Source organism: Vidua macroura, chromosome 6 (assembly GCF_024509145.1).
Source record: "Vidua macroura isolate BioBank_ID:100142 chromosome 6, ASM2450914v1, whole genome shotgun sequence".
NCBI lineage: Eukaryota > Metazoa > Chordata > Aves > Passeriformes > Viduidae > Vidua > Vidua macroura.
The window spans coordinates 40,862,637-40,882,619 of NC_071576.1; the positions used below are offsets into that span (position 1 = coordinate 40,862,637).

At 37.7% G+C, this 19,983-nt stretch overlaps 1 protein-coding gene across 3 annotated transcripts in view; it reads right to left on the reverse strand.

The window, feature by feature from the left end:
* Window positions 1–19,983, reverse strand: part of EXT2 (exostosin glycosyltransferase 2) — a 72,905-nt gene that overhangs the window by 2,824 nt on the left and 50,098 nt on the right. For all 3 annotated transcript variants that reach the window (XM_053980790.1, XM_053980789.1, XM_053980788.1), the window contains 4 exons: window positions 14,962–15,128; window positions 7,825–7,968; window positions 7,170–7,298; window positions 5,890–5,972 (listed from right to left, as the gene is read on the reverse strand). In XM_053980790.1, coding sequence (XP_053836765.1) covers window positions 5,890–5,972; window positions 7,170–7,298; window positions 7,825–7,968; window positions 14,962–15,128 — 523 coding nt within the window. The remainder of the gene's footprint in view (window positions 1–5,889; window positions 5,973–7,169; window positions 7,299–7,824; window positions 7,969–14,961; window positions 15,129–19,983) is intronic.

Consider the following 19,983-nt stretch of genomic DNA (forward strand, 5'->3'; position numbering starts at 1 on the left):
TGGGCTGGCTACCAACTCCCACACCAAAATAACTGGTAGAAACCTTCCCTCTTGCACTTGGAAGTATTTCAGCCATGCTGGCTACTTATAAATAAAAAGAGAGCCTCACTGCAGAGAGAACAGAAAAGAAGCTGGTGTTCTTTGATTTATCCATTTAATCACAGAGACGAGCAAGGGTATGCTGGCAGCAGCATATGTGCACATGGAGGTCAAAGCTTCCCTTCTCCCTCCCCCTAGAATTCCAGTCATTCTTAAAGCAATGTACATGCTGTAAACCAGAACAGATTAACTGCCAACATGTCTCTTAAAGGGCAACTGTTGGGTCAATTTCGTTTATAACGAAAATTTTGCAAAAACCAAGGCTTTGTGAAAACAGAGTTCTAAAAAAAAAAAAAAAAGTCTGTCTTTTTTCAGGCTTCTTCAGAAGCTCTATCTTTTCCCACAAAAATATAAACATGCATCAGAGAATAGGCAGAGCTGATTGTACTGTAACTTAAAGGTGAAGCTGAATTAAAACTATAAAATGTAACAAACTAACTAGTTTAATTTCCTTGTCTAAATAAAGATATATTGAGCAATAAGACATCACATTAGCACAAAAAAACTGGACCACTGATGACTCTTTCTGTTTTAATAACTTCTGGTGTCAGTAATGTAGAAAGGAACAGACATGTTCTTCAAAAACCAAGGAAATAGACGTTTAACCATTACATTGCTCCTTTAACTTTTTCAGTGAAGGGTGCTGTACCTGTGGTAGCAAGGCAGAGAAAACCTGGCTCATCTCACCTCAGCCAATGCTCAGCTAACATTAGCTACCTGCTACATAAAACAGCTTTTAAGGAATTCAGATACCAAGAATCATGACAACAGTTCCCTGCACATAACAGAGAGCTACAAGGTAACAGCTGACATTTCTTTTGTCATTCAAAAGGGAGAAAAAAAAAAAAAAGAAGTGAGCACTTTGACTCAGCTACAGAGACTGATGTGCTGCAGGCAGTGACTCTCGCTCTCCAACCACTGCACCCTCTCCTGACCCCTTTGAAGGGTTAGGGGGTCACTATGTCTTCAGGATAATTTTCTTCATCAGGACCTGGTCAATCACACCAACTGAGTGTGACAGTTCTGTGATGGGGACTGCTCAACACTGCCCCAAAAACTCTTTTGAAGTAGACGGGACAGCAAGAGCAGTTTTCAAAATTATTTCCTCAATCACATAGCTGTTTCAAGCTATAATGGTCATAATTCAGACCATTTTCTGCCCTGAGAAAAGTGTCAGAAAACTACTTCATATGAAGTGATACTTGAATAAAATATTAATACAGGTAAATACAGATGCTTCACTTTCTGCTACCTTCCCATCCTCTTGTACTTTGTCCTACCTCATACCTTCCTCTCTTCAGATTCAAATCACTGGGGCCACAAACAAAAGAAAAGGAATTCAGAGGGTAAGAGAAAAATCATGTACAGTGGGACACAACCTCTACTCCTGTGACAGCACTATCTGCTCCAGTGTAGCACAGATCTGAAATAGCAAAGGAACCACCAGTGAGGACTGAAGTAAAGACCCAGGTAGCTGTTCAATAATCTGCAATAACAAGGTGAACCATCAAGAGAATGAGATTTGGACCACAGGCACTGAAAGGTTCACTGCAGTAGTTCCTGCAGACAGCAGGAACTGAGTGTTTTCTCCAGGAGCATTAAGCAGTTTCTGTTGCTTCCACAGGATGCCCACAGTGAGATATCTTAAACCCATCTGATCTTAGATAAAGTCAGACTTTCAAATAATCTGTTACTTGTAAGAAATGTGGTTAACTAATCCATGATGTGTATTGGAGAAGCATCATGGCAGGAAACCCACAAACTTCACAGGCAAGGAGGTAGATGCACTGGGAGATGTGCATGTGAGAGGTTTGCACAGCTGTTGGCCTTCACTGGTTTCTGGAATACAAGAATACTTTTTGTCTACTGGTTCAAATCCTGCCTTTGCCAGTAATGACTGAAACACATTGTAATGTAACAGCTGGTGTGGCTGGTGTGAAATGAATTAGTTATCTCAGCCTACTGCCTGGTAGGCAGGTGTCCACATCAGAGCAGCCATTGTCACAACCGGAACTAAGTGGCACCCTCAGAGCAAAAGACAAAACTAAATGGACAGGGCAGATAAAATTGACCTCTTTCCTCCACAGGTTATACTCCCAAATCAAAAGTGAGGTCTTATGACAAAATATCAGGATGGGATCCTTCTACAGTTGAACTTATTTTGGTGGCAAGTCCATTTAAGCCTACCAGTACGATATCTTTAACCACCAGGAAACCATTTCATTGTTAAAGAAATGGCAAAAATTAAAAATTGAAAAATTAGTGTGTTCTAAACACTCTGGCTGAAACAGAAGTTAGCCCTCCACAAATAAATACCAAATTCAAAGATCAGAAACAGGCTTTTTTAAAGGAAAGAAATGTCATGCACAAGCCACAAAATGTGTTTGAAAGAAAGACATTTCTTTCCAAAAATTTCATCTCTAGCACTAAACTAAATCACTTGAATTCCAAAGTCCTTGCCATTTATGGATAATATAAACCAGAAAGGATATCTAGAACATTAAACAATGAAAGCTAGGTAGCCAAGAGAATGTAATGTCATCTCAATATGGAGGGAAGGTGTTTCTCTTAGTTGTATCAATAGTTTTTCAAACTCAAAGTAACAGAGGCATGTTTGCTTCCAAGTATTATTTTTTTCCCCTTGCTTTGCTGACAACAATCGTGCTCAGCTCAATAAGACATTAAGACTGTGTGAACTCAGAAATTGAGAGCCTCATTGCCCCTGGATGAACTTGGTGTTTGTTAAGGTCTCTCTTAATCAGGTTCCTCAGTGCTATAATCCAACTAACTTTTTGGCAGGGTAGCCCTGTACCTCCAACCTTTGGCCAACTGTGACCTGGACAGTTTGTCTCTTAAGGAAAAGGCTTCCTATTTTGACTCTGACAGATACTTACGTGTCCTAAATAAAACACTGCTGTTATTGTGGCTGCAGAAGCAGCTCAGCCCTTTGCTATATTTACGGTACTGGCAGTCACCCTCTAGATTGCATTTTAAAGAATTCTCCATTTTTGAGAGCCAGAGGCAAAGATGCTAAAGGCAGTAAACTTGTTGCTACTTAAACACCTGTAAATACAGGGATTATGAGACCTTCCTGCAGTTTAGACCTGATGTAAAGGCTAACCTAGGGCAAGAAGGGAATTCTTGGTTCAAAGCTTTTTTCAGTTACTGTATTTTAATGATGGATTTTGGTAACCCTGGGGACTAAAGTTTTCTATTTATCTCAAATAAATTAGACAGCAGGAAGAATAGCAAAGTTGGCTTTCCCATGATTCACTGTATTGCTAAAATAATAAAATTTCTTAATAAGAGATAGAGTTCAACTGTACCATCTTCCTTTGTCTCTGCTGAATGAGTCAAAATGCCCAACAAAACCAGTTAGTTACATATCTTTCCTGGACAGATCTCCACAACTGACTTCTCAAACCTTTTCCATTTACAAAACCAATAGGCAGTTGCTGGGCATCTTTCTGCTATTTCTGAACCAGAAACCTAACACTAAATGTTGTGCATGTACATGACAACACTGAAAAACTGTTTGTGAAACAGTAGATTGATCCCTGGATATCCGGGCAAGAAATTAACTCAGACCTGTTTGTTATCTCTGAATGCTAAAAAGCAAGGAGTCAGGCACTTGGGGAAGCTGCAAGTAAAGCTGATAATGGCTCTCTGCCTGAGAGCCTCAGGTATTGCCACTGTAAAGTTATCAGTACAAAGTTATTATTTATAGTGACAAGGATTCCCTGATGCATGCATTTTTTTCCATTCAGCTTCTCTCTTGACTCTGAAAATAGTGGATAAATGATTGATAGATAGATAGACAGACAGATAGATATGAGAGCCTTACTCACTTTTAAGTTAGGAAAATTTGCTCTAGAAGTTGTTACCATTTATTATCCTCTTTAAATGAATATCTAGCATGGAAGATTCAAAAAAATAAACACTTTCAGATTCTCAAATAGCTCCCTTATATTTAGGTAGATGATAACACAGGGCAAGAAGGCATTAGGTGTAGCAAGCAGTTTCAGTATGATATTAAGGATTTTCAAAATCAAATCTGAATATACCTAAACTGTATATCTCTCCAGATTCTCCTGCACTCAGACTCTATCTCAGCATGTACTTCTTTGGCTGGGCAAATAAAAGTATGTGGATTTGCAGTCTGTATAACACTTCCCACAACCCAGTATTCCCCACTTTTCATAATTACAGACAAGCAAAACAATAGTTTAAATATGTTCTCAATAAACTGTCAATGACACTTTACTCTGAGGATACAAGAACTGCTATAGACATGGAAACATGACCTTTACCCAGCATCATAATGCACTTCAAGGAAAAGAGCAATTCTATCATCTTCTGTTTTTATAGCATTTACCTTAATGAGAACCTAGCTCAATTCCCACGTGTTGTTGTAGCACTACTACTATGTAGCACTACAGGAAAGCTTAACTGGCTTGGGTAGTCCATCCTGTAAGCCAGGTCAGAATTGTGCTTCCCTTTCAGCTAACATTTAAGATCTACAAAACTTCCCACCCCTTTCTCAAGTATTTTCCTGCAGAGTGATTTTTACCATCTTAATGGGGTATGTTTTACTCCTGAGTTGCATACTCTTTTTTAAAATCCAGTCTTATTAAAGTCCATACAACACTTTAAATTTTCTGATTTCTTCAGAGAAGGACAGAAAAAAGCTCACTGTTAAAATGATAATTAGTAGGATAACCATGTAATACCTTTCCATGCAAATCTGAAATGACCTGTTTGAAATTCAGGTCAGATTTTTTTTTTTTTTGGTCACCTTTTAGAATCATAAATGTTGGAAGAGACCTTTAAGATCAAGTCCAACTGTCTGTATCTTCTGGTAACTTCTTCCCCCTGCTTACCTACCTCATCAGTTCTATTGCAAAAAATTTTTCCCAAAGTTTGCAGGAGAGATGCAACAGCCCGAGAAGCGTAATGTGAGATGCCTTTATGGGTCCTAAATCTCAGGTTAATTCCACCTAATAACTAGTATGTACATTATTGTCAGATAGCCCATTTCAAACATTGAACAGCTTTGCAAAATGAAGAAACTTTCCCTGATTTCACGAATTCAGAAGCCAAGGCAGAGAGAAGCCTAGTGTCTTGGTCAAGGCTGGAAAGCCCTTTACTGTAAAGCAGAGAATGCAAATTTCACACTTACAAACTTTCAGTATTTCACTCTGAGCACTCACTACCTTTCCAAATGCATACATCATTTCAAAACTAAATTTTCAGAAAAAATATAATAATGCTGCCATTGTTAAAAAATGCAACATGGAATTGTGCAGCAAATGCCCTCCACTAGTGGAAGCAATGTGCTTCACAATCCTTAGAAAGAAGACAATGAACAAATATCACTTCAAATTATTTTATTAATAATTTATATCCTTTCTGCTCTTTGGTAAGCTATCAATTGTCTGGTTTAAAGAGTGAATTCATACTTATTACAGTTGATATTCCACGGCAAACAGAAATGTGGTATTACTGACAGTACTGCCAACCAAGAACCCAAAATTCACATATGTGTCCTATAAGCTTTACAGCAAAGCTGCTAAAAATTGTACCCTTCTAAAGTCCTTTTTAGTAGTAGTCTGCTTCTCAGTGACACATCACCCATTGTAGGAATGACTTATGCTGATCGAATCCATGTAACATTAGTCAAAATTAGTAATTTATAAAAATACTATCGTTTTTGATCCTAATTTAATGAGACCCAGGATAAGATTCTAGGGATCAGAACAAGGCAATCAGAGAAATAGAGTGGTCACTCACCTTTCCACCATGTGTGTCTGGTCCAATGATAACCCATCAATTGCTGTGCATTCTGGACATTTGAACTTCTTTCGTGGGGTCACCTGCAGAAAGGCATGCCAGATATTATCAAATATCAACAGAAAGGACATTAATCTCCTTGCACAGAGAGCAGTGCAATACCTCTGAACATGCCTGCTGTGTAAGCTGAGCTGTCTCAAAAAGAGGGGGTGTACAAAAAAAAAGCCACTCCATTCCTCCATTCAGCTCCATCTGGCCCGGCTGACTGCAAAATTCACAGGGGCCCAATAAAAACGGCTTGGAGGGTTTTATCCTTCTGTAACTGAAAAGAAGTGGCGATGACAAGCTCCTTAATTCCTGTTTAATGACTGTTTTCTCACTGCCAAGGTCCCTGTATAAACACCATTTGTTCTTGCAGCCATAACAGCGATGAAATATAGCTTCCCATACTTCACCGTAACATTAATCCAACAGGCACTCTTTTGCTCTCTCCAGTTAAGAGCTGACTGGCAAACGCTGCAAGACTCTCCAAATCGCACAGAGGTGCCAAATTACTCTGCTCTGCCCTCATACAGCTCAGAAACTTTTTCAACAAAACCACATACTTTATCTTCTAAAGACTTTTCTAGGAAATGCAGCCACTAGTCCCAGTAAATGATGATGGACAGAAGGGAGAACGGACCCTGCTAATTGAAGTAATGCCTGGTGGCCTCTAAACCTCATTCCAAGTTGACACACTTTGAAATGAACGTACGGAGTGAATGTCTAGACCTGAAAACGTGTCGAAACATGTCAGGAAATTAATTCAGGGATAAAAATTTCATTTAAAGCTGATCTTGCAATTAATGTTCGTGCAATTAACATTCCTATAAATCAGCTGTTGTCAGGCCACGATAGAGCGAGCTGTGGACAGTTGGCAATTTCTTTCCTCTAGCGATCTCAGATAGTTAAAATAGATGTATGTGGGCATGTACATAGACACACACAAACATACAGCTGTCATTTAAATTAACTTTTTTATAGCTCATCTCTATGATGAGCTATAAAAATCTAAATGGCTAAAATAACCACCAGAAACAACTGGTAAAAAATAATTCTCTCTTCTCAGACAACATAAAAAATTTATGAGAAAGGCTTTTCTATCATGGAAGAATATACCATACTGGGGGAAAATGAGAGAAAAAGGAGGATTAAGTAACATATTGAAGCCTACTAAATAAATTTAAATATGTATTTCATGGTTTTTAATTTTGTAAAGATAAACAGCAGAAAAGCCCCACCTTAATGACTGATTTGCCAGTGACATTTGCTACTAGAAAATTCATGGCAATATCTTCACAGTTCATATGAGCATCCACCCAATTCTTGATGTCTCCAGGCATCTTATAGGTGTAAAGATAGTTGAAATACTGCAGACAAGAGTGAGAGAAAGAAGATAATTTTAAATACAGATACAGTAACTGCAAGACTAAATATTTCAGACATGGAACAGCAGACAGCTAAGTGATAGTGCCTTCAGACAAGAACTACTTCAGTAGATAGAAAATAATTTCTGGGTGCTAAACTATGTAATTATTCCTTTCCTGACCACCACACAAATTTTGTTAAAATTGGTTCTCTTTTCTGAACCTGCAGGGAATGTAGCTTTGTAGCTACATTCCCTGCAAAATTTCTTATGTTCTTTCAGGTCATGCAAACTGGCAGGAGTTTTTTAAGTCATAAAGGTAAGTTATGGTTTTGTTTCACTGGCAGAGACAAATCAGTGATTTTCACAGCAACTGAAAGAGGTCTAGGGAAAGTTTGCAATTAGTTCTCCAACTGTTTTAAAGAACATAATCACAGCACCACAAAAACTGATGCAACAATGACAGCAACACATATAGATCTTTTTTAATGTACACATTGTACATTAGTACAGTGCAAGTTGTATATTACCTTGTGATAAAAGGCTGCCCCAGTAAGCACCATTGAGACTTCATTGGTCCATTCTGATTCATATTTCCATTTGTTCATCTCATGGTCCCAAAGGTGCAGGCGACCTGGATATCCAACCAACCTGTCAGGGAACTCACGCCAGACCTGAAGAGAAAAAAAACGTGACATGCTGTTAACCAGGCCTGCACAGATAGCAAATGTAACACATCTGCTTTCTGGAAGGGTAGCAAATGCAACACATCTGGAAGGGTAGTTTCAGTGGGGCAAAGATCACTTAAATTCTTCTAAGTCCAAATTCTTGGAACAAAAAGTTGCCAGGAAAAAGTACAAAAAAGAATAAGCTTGCTGTGGAAGGATCCTACAACTCAGAGAAGCCATGTCCCAGAGCAAAGGGCCACTAAAGGACTACTAAAGTAATTGTTATAGAGAAACACAAATGACTACTCAAAAAGACTGTAACTCTAATTAAACCCAAGCATGATTAAAATGCAACTTTTGATGTTGACTTCAGTAGATAGGACTACAACCTAACTACTTTCACAGCTGGCTTTGGATCTAACCAACCTGCTTCCTTTGTCAGGAACTGGCTTAAATTTTAATATTTCTGGTATTCTTTAGTGGGTGCTTGGCTACATGGAAGGCTGCTTTGCCCTTGACTTGTTCCAGACAGCTGGATATAATCAAGATACCATCCTTGTCACTCCATAGATTATTTTATAGCTGAGTACAGGATCAAATACAGTAGACAAGAACAAGGAGAAGGGCATCATTAACACCACCCCAGTTCTCCACACTGCTGGCCACATTAAATAATGGACAATTTTTGCATTCGAGAAAAAGGGAGGAAGGATTATAATTATTTAGAGGGGTCTGAATGCTATTTGTTTGCTAGATATAATTTGTCTGCATTATTTGCAGAAAAATTATTTAAAATTTGTACCTTAATCCAAATAACTGCTAGGCTTTTTGGAAGAATGAGTCTTGACACTCTAACATACAGTTAGGTTACAAGAGTTTCTGGTTTAGGTTGGTAATATATAAATAAACAGATGCATATATAATGAAATTTTTGTATGCAAGACCAACAACAAGAACAAAGTACCTCAAAAATTCCCAAGGATCCCTTCACAAGTTCTTTCATCTGTACAAAAGAACAAGGCAACCCTACAGTTGAATGTACAGTAAAGGAAGTGTTATCTGGAATTCCACCATCCTACAAATGTAACTCCATCAGCAGTTCACTTTGGCCACTTATGTGTCAGTGCATTTCAGTTGGGAAGCTTGGACTATAAAGAGTCTATGCAAGTATTTTGTCGAAGTAAATATGATAAAACAATCAGTTTTAAGTTACTGCTTCTGCATCTACATTTCTCTGAATTTTCATTACTATATACCTTTTCATCTATACATCTCAACACATTTTATTGCTGTCAGTTAATACAGCTTCAGAATCCCATGATGAGAGCAGTTATAATTTCAAACATCCAGATGAGGGAACCTGCCAAAAATCATACAGGAAACAAGAATGGGAACCAGATCTTCTGACTCCTCAGCTTCTATTTTATCCAGAAATCAATCTTTCTAGACAGTTCTAGGGCACAAGTACTGGGATAGTATTTAGATATGACAACGCTCCAACACAGAGGGTTCTTGAAAGCAGAGATAACTTGGAACTGAAGGAAGAGAATTCATAGGACACTTACAAGTTAGTGCCATTGTCTAAATTGTCTAATTAAAACAATACAGACTTCTGGCAGGCAAGCCAGCGAGGGCTTGAGATATCTATTTTGACATGATGCAGAAAACCTTAATAAAGAACACAAAACTAAATGTACAACACTCAAAAATTTATTTCTCACTCTCCAGGATTCAAAAAATTAATGATTTAGTTTTAAACCTGAATATTAAAATGTCTATCTCCCAGCTGTTGGAAGGCACCACCACATAAGCTACTGAAGCTCAACAAAGGATTTAACAGAACACTACAGATCTGCACCGTACTGGGCTAAGAATTCTTGTAGAGGAAATGGCATGCATATTAACAGCAGCCGAAAGAAAGATTAAAGTCAGCTACTGCTTCCCATGGGAGTGCAGTGCCTTCTCAACACACAACCCTGGATTCATATCCCTTATACTTTTTGCCCTTGGTGTCATCTTCAAGAGTCCAAATGACATAAAATAAAAGCCAACTATAATGCACATTACTCATACAGATGTTCTTGTGTCACTCTAAATATCAACTCTACCCTGTAAAATTTTTTTCTGGCCTCCAAAAATTGTCAGTTCAATGCATCTAAAAAATAACTTTGGTGTTTTGAACAAAGATCCCCTTTAAAAGTAATGCTTTTGAAGTCAGTGGAAAAGCTTGGCTTTTTCATAATGTTCACCACTAGCTCATTCAATGGTGATTTTGGAAAGGCTCCCAATGCCTCCATCCAGCTCATTGCCCAAATCCATACATATGCTTTGTGCCAAAATTAATATATACAGCTACTGCATATAAGGAAGCTTTCAGAATAAAAATAGTGGTAATGATTCTAGTACTATCTATTTTGTATTACTGTCCATTTTCATGTTTGATGGTTGCCTATAATTTATTAGCCTATAATTTATTAGTCTAGTAGGAATACATTTCATTTTAAGCCAGTGATGTTATTAGCTTTCTCAGACTAAGAAGGATGGCCTGCTTTAATATTGGTAAAGGACATATCCAAGGAAAAAGATACTGCCAAGTGAAGAGGAGGTATGCTTCTTTGCAGACAAGCCATGCCAAAGACTCTGGTAGTCAACCCTGAAGATAAATATTTTTGGATGAAGCATCTCCCAGATGAAATGTCAAATAGAAATTCTGACTTAGTAGTTTTACTAAAAGTCTTGTAAGGAAAACCAAAAGGAAGTGATAGTAATTTTGTTTCCAAGTTGAGTACCCAAGTGACATAAACAGGATAGCTAAAACACTCTCCAGCCTCATCTTTCCAGAGCTCTTTCTGCCTCACAGCCTCAACTATTCTGTGCAATTTGCTGTGCCATCAGAACAGCAAACTCTCCATGTAGCCAGAAGGACAGGGAAGCATTTCCCTCTACAAAACTTTCTCAAACATTTATGCATTAAATTCAATAAACTATATTAAGTCGCATGCAGTTTCAGCAATTTAATGAACAGAAAAATAGTCAGCATTTCCAAAGCTACCATGACAACATTATAAGAATTAAACACTGACTATTCTATAGAAATTAAAACAAACTCAACCCATTGTACTCCTTCTGCCTTCCAGAGCCCCATCCACTCTTAATTCTTTCCCAGTCCTCAAAGGAATGGTTTGTGCTATTACTAAAAAAATAAAGTAAAATGTAAACACAGAGTCCATTAAAAGATGCACAATGCTTTGCACACACACATTTTGTAAAATATCATCAGTTTGAAGAAGAGCTTTGAATGTGGCCAGAAATTAATAATTATTTTGTTAAGCAGAGTTATAGTACTTGTCCTACAAAGAAATGCTGAAAACTAAACTTTTAAAGTCAAAATGAGCAAGGAAGAATTCCTCTGAAGAAGGCATTCCAACTTCATCAAAATATGCAATTCAACAGAGAATAGATTATTTTTAAAGAATGCCAGAGACATGAAGCACTGAAAAACAATTGTGAAACAGAAGATCATCTACCAACAAAAGGCCAAAAGTTTTCAACAGAATAAATGCAAACTTAGCAATGCACCAAACTGTACATTTTATGAACAAAAAACAGCCTCAGACAATAATCCCCATTTAGACTATTTCTATTATTCTCTAATAAAAATATTTTGTCTCTGTAAAGACAAAGTGCTGCATAAATACGGGATAAGAAATTACTTAATGCTATGACATCTGCCTTGAGACCAGCTGAGACACAGAGGTGGGAATGCTACAATGCTTGATTTCAGTCTTGTATTCAAACACCAAACACTTCAAAGGTGGCCAATAGTTCTGCTTTAATTTTTTGAGATTATGATAATCTAAATACTTGTTCCATTTCCTGGGTCTCTCTGATACTCTCTCTGTGAACAACAAACTTCTGTAAGTGGGAAAAAATTATCTAGACGTAACAGTTTTTTTCCAGTGTCCCAAGTCATGTAACTTAACAGAACTACTTTTTTCACTCAGAATGTTATGAGTATTCTTCTGCTACCTTAATACAGCAGCACACAGGGACTATTTTTCTGCTTGCTCCAATAGATTTATGCAAGGTCATAAATCACTGTACCATAATAGTTCACTTTTAACAAGTAAAAAATGTCTGACACTTTGAGTGTTACTATAATTTTTTATGGCTGAAAGTGTACAGAGATCAAAGTTTTCTGGGCTTTTTTTTTTTTTAGGCTTGCTCTATACAATCAGACAAGTGTGTGACAGAGGGGGTTTTGCCACATGTTTAAATGCAAAGTCTCAAGGATGTCCAAAGAGAAAAGAAAATTACTGAATGTCACATTTCCAGCCCTTCATATGACCAAAGCAGAAGCAGACCTACTTTTAAAAGAAAACTTTCTAGTAACCTTATATGCTGCTACTGTTCCCTCTGGATTCCTCTGCAAATGAGTCAAGAGTTTGAGAGATACTTTTCTGGTAACACACATAAACAGATAAATAAATTATCACAGGCTGAGGACAATTTAAACATCTGGGAGCCAGCTCAGGCCTGTCAAGCAAGTCACCGACACTCAAGGACAGGAAAGATCAATCTTCAGCCCCTGATTTCTTTGCCAGAGAGTAGGAGTTACATCACCCACTCCTTATACGAGGAAAACTGTGTATTTCGACAATAATTTGCTCTGCTTCTGTATTCAAAGACATTTCTATTCATTTAATTTACTGAGGGAGTGGGGGTGGTGAAGCCAAACTCAAAATACAAGGATTCAAGTTACTCACAGGTTTGTCTCAACTATCTTCTCAATACAGCACTTTAATTTTCCATCAATGTTACTGTGCAGTAAGATGACTTCCCAGAATTAAAAAGAAATAGGATTTATAATAAAATGCAAAAAACTGCAACAGAAATAGTTTCCAGTCTGCCAAACGAAACAATCTCATGTCCAAACAGTTACATTCACACACAGAATATAAGGACTGTTACTCAGATAGTCCCTGCAACCAAGGCACGTGGCCATAAGGCCAATAAATGAGCCAGCACAATCAAACTGCTAGACCTGTTAGACTTAATCCTAGGAGATGAACAGTTGCAAGTCCTAATTATCCTCTTGTTGCACTGCCTACAGAGGAATTCACACCAAATTTTTTTTGCCTTATTTTTGTTTTTCATGAGGATAACTCCTCTCTGTGTGAGTGACCAGACTCAATACGTCTGATATTAAAGATATTGTCCACTGAAGGTGTTAAAATTAACAGTTCAGACACACAAAAACCAAGGTTCTTCTTTGCATGACTTCTGGCTGACACAGATGGAACTCAGCTGCAGTCTGAATTTTTGCTTCAAAGCCCTCCAAGCCTGTTCTGACAACAGCAGAACTACTTACACAGTCATTTAGGTGACTTTGGTAAGTCACTCCTTACTCTTAGTCACTTTATTTGAGACAGCTTTATGAAAATGGAAGTTAAACTGCAAATGGAACCAGGATTTATGCAGCATGCACATTACGGATCTGCTATCTTTCATCCCATCAGATCAGTCTCAAAACTAGTAGTTATAAGCATCAACACAGGCAAAAGTAAGTCAGCCTGCAAAACTGCCAGCACTTGATTGCTCTGCTGTTGCAGTACAGTGCTTAAAACATTCAGTGTAGACAACAAAGTATAGAGAAAGTCTATGTAGCCAAAATCCCTTTCCTTCAGTTGTCTTCTCTTCCTTCCATCTTTCACACTTCATGTATTAACTCGCTACTCTTAACCTGGCAAGGAAAGTATTTCCTTTCTGGAGACACACATGATCGATGAAACCTCTGTCTCCACTACTTAACATCTTTGTTATTACTTCAGCATACCTACATCATCACAAGACATTTCTGGAGTCCAAAAGCTTTTTACTTGCTAACAGTCTCTTTTACTCGAGAGGGAGAAAGAGCAATATTTCACAGCACATGTACATACATTAAAGAAATATGTCCAACATATTTTTTAAAAATATCACCTTGTATTAACTGCACTTAAGATTGCTAAAAATTGGACAGCTATCACATTTCGCTAGCTTTCTCCACCTTAGAGAAGCAGTTTTCATAATTTCATTCAACTTAGGTAACAGTTTCATGTTCTAGTTCTCACTTAGGAAGCCCAGTGTTGTTTTGCTGTTGATAATGCATGTACAGGTGTGACTAAATAATTCCAAGCTTTCTTAAAATACTGTATTACATGACTAATGTAATGTTCTATGTTCTATGTTTCTAATGTTTCTGATTTGTTTGCAAATACAGCATCTTTGTCTTAAATACACACATAACAGTAATGATTATGGACTGTGGACTTAGATTATGCATTGTGTCGTATACTCAAATACACGTGGAAGACAAAAAATTACCTAACTCAAAACATAGTTTTGGAAGGAAGACAACAGTGTGGCTTCAAGTGTACTTTTAACAAACAATTCAAGTACCTATGAAGACTGTCACCTCTTTGTACCACCATGGGAAACTGATTTGGCAAGCTCTCTTTTTGTCCATACCCTCATCACAAGAGCAGCTGTTGAAGCTTTGCCATTTCAGGCATATTATCCATGTGTCCCCTCCTTGAAATTCTTCAGTTCTTCCTCCACCTTACTTCAGCATGTCCCCAGGAGGCCTCCGCTGTTCCCAACACTTCATCTCTGAAACTTGTCTTGCCCATCAAGACATGTTCGCTTGGCTAGAATTTCTGATTTATCTGAAGTTAAGAAGAATGCAGCTCAGTCTTCAGACTGCTTCCACTACACTAATTCCACTACAACATTTTCTGCAGTCTCTTGGCACTCCTGTGCCAGTTATTGAAAACCTCTTAGTTGGCAGGTTTTTCAATAAAGAAATGACTATCTGTAAACTTGTTTCAGTCAGCATCGAACTATTATAGTAAAGAGAGATGCAACAATCTGAATCAACAGATTGTGCAGTGCTTCCTCCACTTTATATACAATGTAGAAGTGGATGGCCTAGGAGACAGGGAAAACCAATTCTCTTACCTCATAGCCAAACTGGAGTTCATCTGAGGTTAGCATAATGATATCATCATCAATAGCCAGCACTGCTTCCGTTTCAATCTCATCATAAGGGAAGAAGCGGTTGCTAAGTTTGTTTTCTGCAGTCCTAACAACTTTCAGGGGAACACGAATCTTTGGCCAGAGGGAATCTAGAGAGAAAAATTAAAAGAAATTTAATTCAATGTTTTACTTTACTTCTGAATCTGCATATCCATCTTGCCTGCTTTTTACTCTTTTCTTCTTCGCATCTAAACAAATGCTTCTTAATGGAGAATTTACAGCAGTTTCAGTTTGGCAAACACAAGAGCATATGAAGGCAAGAGACAGAAGTTCAGATGCATCTCTCTCTGTATCTCTCAACAAAGAGCTTCATGGGCAGCTACACAGAGGATAGCTTACCCAAAACAGCAACTTGCAACACTCACAGAGTAAGTGTAGGGATAATACATATTGGTTTAAGACACACAGTGTGAAAAGATGCTTCACTCAACTGCAACAAAAATAATTTGAAGCAGCAGTATACAATCACTGACTGCAAGTCTAGGGTCATAAAGAATTTTACTAAGAATGTTAGTTCTATCAAGGGCTGAGCAAAATAAATTTTATTATATCAATTAAATGTTTAGCACAATTCTAAGGAGTAGATTGTGTGTCTCATCAATTTCTTTCATCTTTAAAGTCCTAAGTCACAGTGATAATTTAAAACTGGATAAATACAAATGTATTCTAACTTGTGCCCTACAGCATCCTTCCAAGTAGAATAGAGCACTGGAGTACACAAACATTAAAATTCACAAGTCAAATGAGGATTTAAATAGCAACAGAACCCCCCACAGATACAAAACTGCATCAAATTCACTCTACCATGGCAATAATTTCCATTTTTTTCCTATGTGTTTAACATGTAGCACCTTAAATGTCACGTTAACAGCTTCTGCATATATTCAAAAATTTTCAAAACCTTATTCTATAACTACAAAAGAATAGCTATAGGTGTAAATATAGACCACCAACCTAAAGGAAATGGAAGTAAGGGCTGAATGTTAAACATTCATTCTAAATGCATATAACCATGTAGAGTTTCTAGCACAAAGGTTAACAGTAGTCATTATTACAGTATGACGCATCCCAGAAGCAACTATTCATGAAAATGTATTTTAATTAAAAGCAAGAGAGACATTGGCAAACTGGAGAGAGTTCATCAAAGACCCATGAAAGTAATGGTGGCACTGGAGCATCTCCCCTAGAAAGAAAGGCTGAGAGTGCTGTGGCTATTTATCCTAGAGAAGGCTCAAGGAAGATCTCACCAATATGTACAAATACCTGAAGGGAAGGTGCAAAGAAGAGAGAACTAGGCTCCTTTCATTGGTGGCCAGTGAAAGGACCAGAGGCAATGGCACAAACTGAAACACTGGACATTCCCTCCAAATATCAGGGGAGACTTTTTCAGAGTGTGTGCGACTGAACACTAACACAGGTTGCCCAAGGATGTAGTGAAATCTCTGCTCTTGAAGATATTGACAGCCCATCTGGAGATATTGATATTGCTCACGAAGACATTGAACCATCCGGAGATAGTCCTGTACAACCTGCTCAAGATGTTCCTGCTTGAGAGGGGGCTGGACAGCTGGTCTCCAGAAGTCCTTTCCAAGCTTAGCCATTTTCTAATTCTGTGGTAAGTGGAGTCTAGAGGAACTGATACTGGGCCTGAAGGCACTGGAATTTGCATGTCTGAAATACATATAAATTTTCAGTGCAATTTGCAAGTGATACAAAGCCTGGAGACATGAAAAACAGTAAGCACAATAAAGTCATACAGAGCTTACTAAACTCTATATGAACTGCTTAGTAAACTAGGTGCATTTGAACCAAAAACACACTGACACATTCAAGATACAGTTAAACACTAGGACCAAGGCAACTTTTTCCCTAAAAGCAGCTTCTGAAAAGGATTAAAGGGACAGAGTAGACATTAGTTCTCAGCATGCTGCTGTGGCAGAATGGATTAATATAATTTTTGTATCTATAGATGGGTATGTAGTAAGAAATAAGGGCAGAGGGCAGGGCAATTTTACCTGTATGCAGACACAGACAGACAGATGCTAAAATACTATTTCATTCTGGTGCTTTTATATTTCAAACCATGTTAAAACATTGAAAATGGTGCAGAAAGAATCACATGAGTTATCTGAGGTCAGGAGAAAATGCCTTTTGGTCGAACATGGAGATCTATCTGTTTGGTTTACTAAAAGAAGGAACAAAAAGTAGATTTGCTTAACATGTACAAGCACCTACACAAGAAGAAGAATGACATGTATCTTCAACAAACTGGAGAAAGACATAACAAAAAACAATGACTGGAATCTAAAGCCAGGAAAATTCAAAGTATAAATAAGGCAGACATTTTTAATAGTAACAGTGGTTAACCTCTGGCAAAAGTTTAAAAGGACAGCAGTTGGTTCTGTACATCTTGTCTTTCAACAAGACTGGGTATTATTACAGAAAATGCAGTCAAGTTTGAAGTCACTGGACTGAAAAGAAAGGCAATGTAGTGACTTATGATACACAGGTCAACCCAGATGGTCTTACTGCACCTTCTGCCTCAAACTTCATGAACAGCAAGATTGTTGACTGCTACCAGGATAAGAATAGAAAGTTTGAATAAAACTACTAAGACATGGGGAGCAAATACAGAAATTCAGAAAAGAGCATAAGGAAATAAGATCCTTGTTTCTGTGTTTTGAGAATGAAAAATGGAAGTTAAAATCGGTGTCAATGAAAAAAGCCACTGTAAGGACAAAAATAAGAGAAGTCCTAACCCAAGAAAATTATTTCAGTTTTTAAACAACAACATATGATCATATTCCGGAATTGTTCTCAGCAGAAGGATCTGAAGAATGCTGGCTGACAGACAACACCAAAAATTATGGGATACAATTATGTGCACACACTGCCATTATAACCTTGAATCAGGTCTGCCTCCAAGACAGTTTTGCACTCTTTCCACTGTCAGTCTGTTACACTAGGAAGACAGTACCAGGGAAGAAGAGAAGCTGTTTCATTCCCATATGTACAAGTAAAATTTGCTCTCAGGAAGGAGTGTCCATCCCCATCGCCACTGGGCCTCTCAGCTTTAACAGCTCACACAACACTCCAAAAACCCACAAATCTGCACACTGCTAGAAGACACCAGAGTATGAACGCTACTTCACTCGGGAAAACAAAGCAATATTTCCAAACCACAGCAAGTCTTCAAAAGTCAGTTTTTCTTGGAGCTGTATTTTAGAAAAGAGGATTGGCAGGCATGGGTAGCTAAAAAAAAAGAACACAGCAATATTTACTGGCAAAATTTGTATTCAGTATTCGGTTTCCTACCCCAAGGTTTTTCCTCTAAGGGTGAAAACATATCTGTAAAATCTACTTTTATCTGTGTGGTCTTGTACACCATGGCCTTCATTTAAAACGTATGCACACTCTTGTCCTGTTTTACTCACCTCTTGTCCTTCTTCTAGAAGGCAAAGGCATTAGCCCTAGCACATTTGAGTGGCTTGTGACATTGACCAGTAGTCAGCTGGAAGGATTCAATCCCATTACTGATGGACTCCAAGGGAAGTCCCAGTCAGCCACCAGCTGGGGAGATACAGCAAGCTCCTTGGGGCCACTACAGAAATGGAGCATTGATTCCAATTTTAGCACTATGAGCTCATTTTATTCTCAGCTTTATAAGATCTTTAAAAGCCCTGCATGAATCATAATCTGAAATTATGATTCCAGTAGCAGACCACTGACATTCCAAATTTTTCAGCTTACTTGTTATTGTAACCTTAGGAGGCACTAACATTGAATGACTATTGCAAATTAGTACTCTTGATTTCACTCACTGCTTTCTTACTGGTTTACCATGCAATGTGCAAGTACCATTTTATAAATGGTAACAGACAGTTACAGGTACCTCACAAAGACAGATGTCTTTGCCTCGTAAAGACTACAGATTGTATAATGTTTGCAAGCTTCTTAAAGACCTTTGGATAATTGCCTATAATTACCCAAATGTAACCCCAGAATTGGTATAAAATAACTTTAAGCAGCCTGATAGATCCCAAAAACACTGTTACAAGTGTTTCAGTTGCAATCAGAATTGTCATACATTTGTATGCATACAATTGTAAATTTGTATTTATATGTAGCATCAAAGTTTACATTTGATGCCTGTTAAGCATTTTTTATTCAGCCTTTTCTTCTTTTTGCATCCACTACATGTTGAAAAAAATAAAAATTAAATTGCAACAAAGTGTAGGAATACATTGAAACAGAAATTGAAACTGAAAAATCACTAGGATCAAAAAGTAATGATTCAAAAAAACAAGCATGCAGATAAGCATTAAACTTCCAGCTCTTCTGAAAAATCAGCTATTTGATAGCTTACTAAAAGACATGCCACTTGCATAAAAAATGGTTATAGAAGAAAAAGTAATGAAAAGTGTATGAAAAATGAAGATGTAATCTAATTATAATCAGCACGCATCTCAGATGTCAGCAAATCCTCTTAAATCCACTTGATTTACTAAGGTCTTGGAAAGTCTTTTAAAATGACCAGTTCTCAACAACGGGTATGTTACTGTCAAATATTTGTGCTTTGAGAAACATAATATAAAGTTTCTGAATTTAGCCTTAGATTAATGAAAAGAAAATATAAGCATTTTAGAGAAACTTGGAATAAGACATTAGAGTACCAGTTAGTCTGCAGCATGCAAAATGCACAAGGCTACTTGCTACTTAGAGACTGACTTGACACTGGAGGTTGCTGCTCCTACAGAGATGGAAGCACATGGGAAATGTTATGACACATTGACACCTGGGTAACAACTGGCAACCTGGGGAAAACTGCCTTTCATAAAGGACAGCAGGCTCCAGTGAGAGATTCAAGTATTACAAATTAGCTCTGCCACAGGAACTCCAAAAGCAATACATATATAAAAAAGACAATGATCACATCAGAAGTCA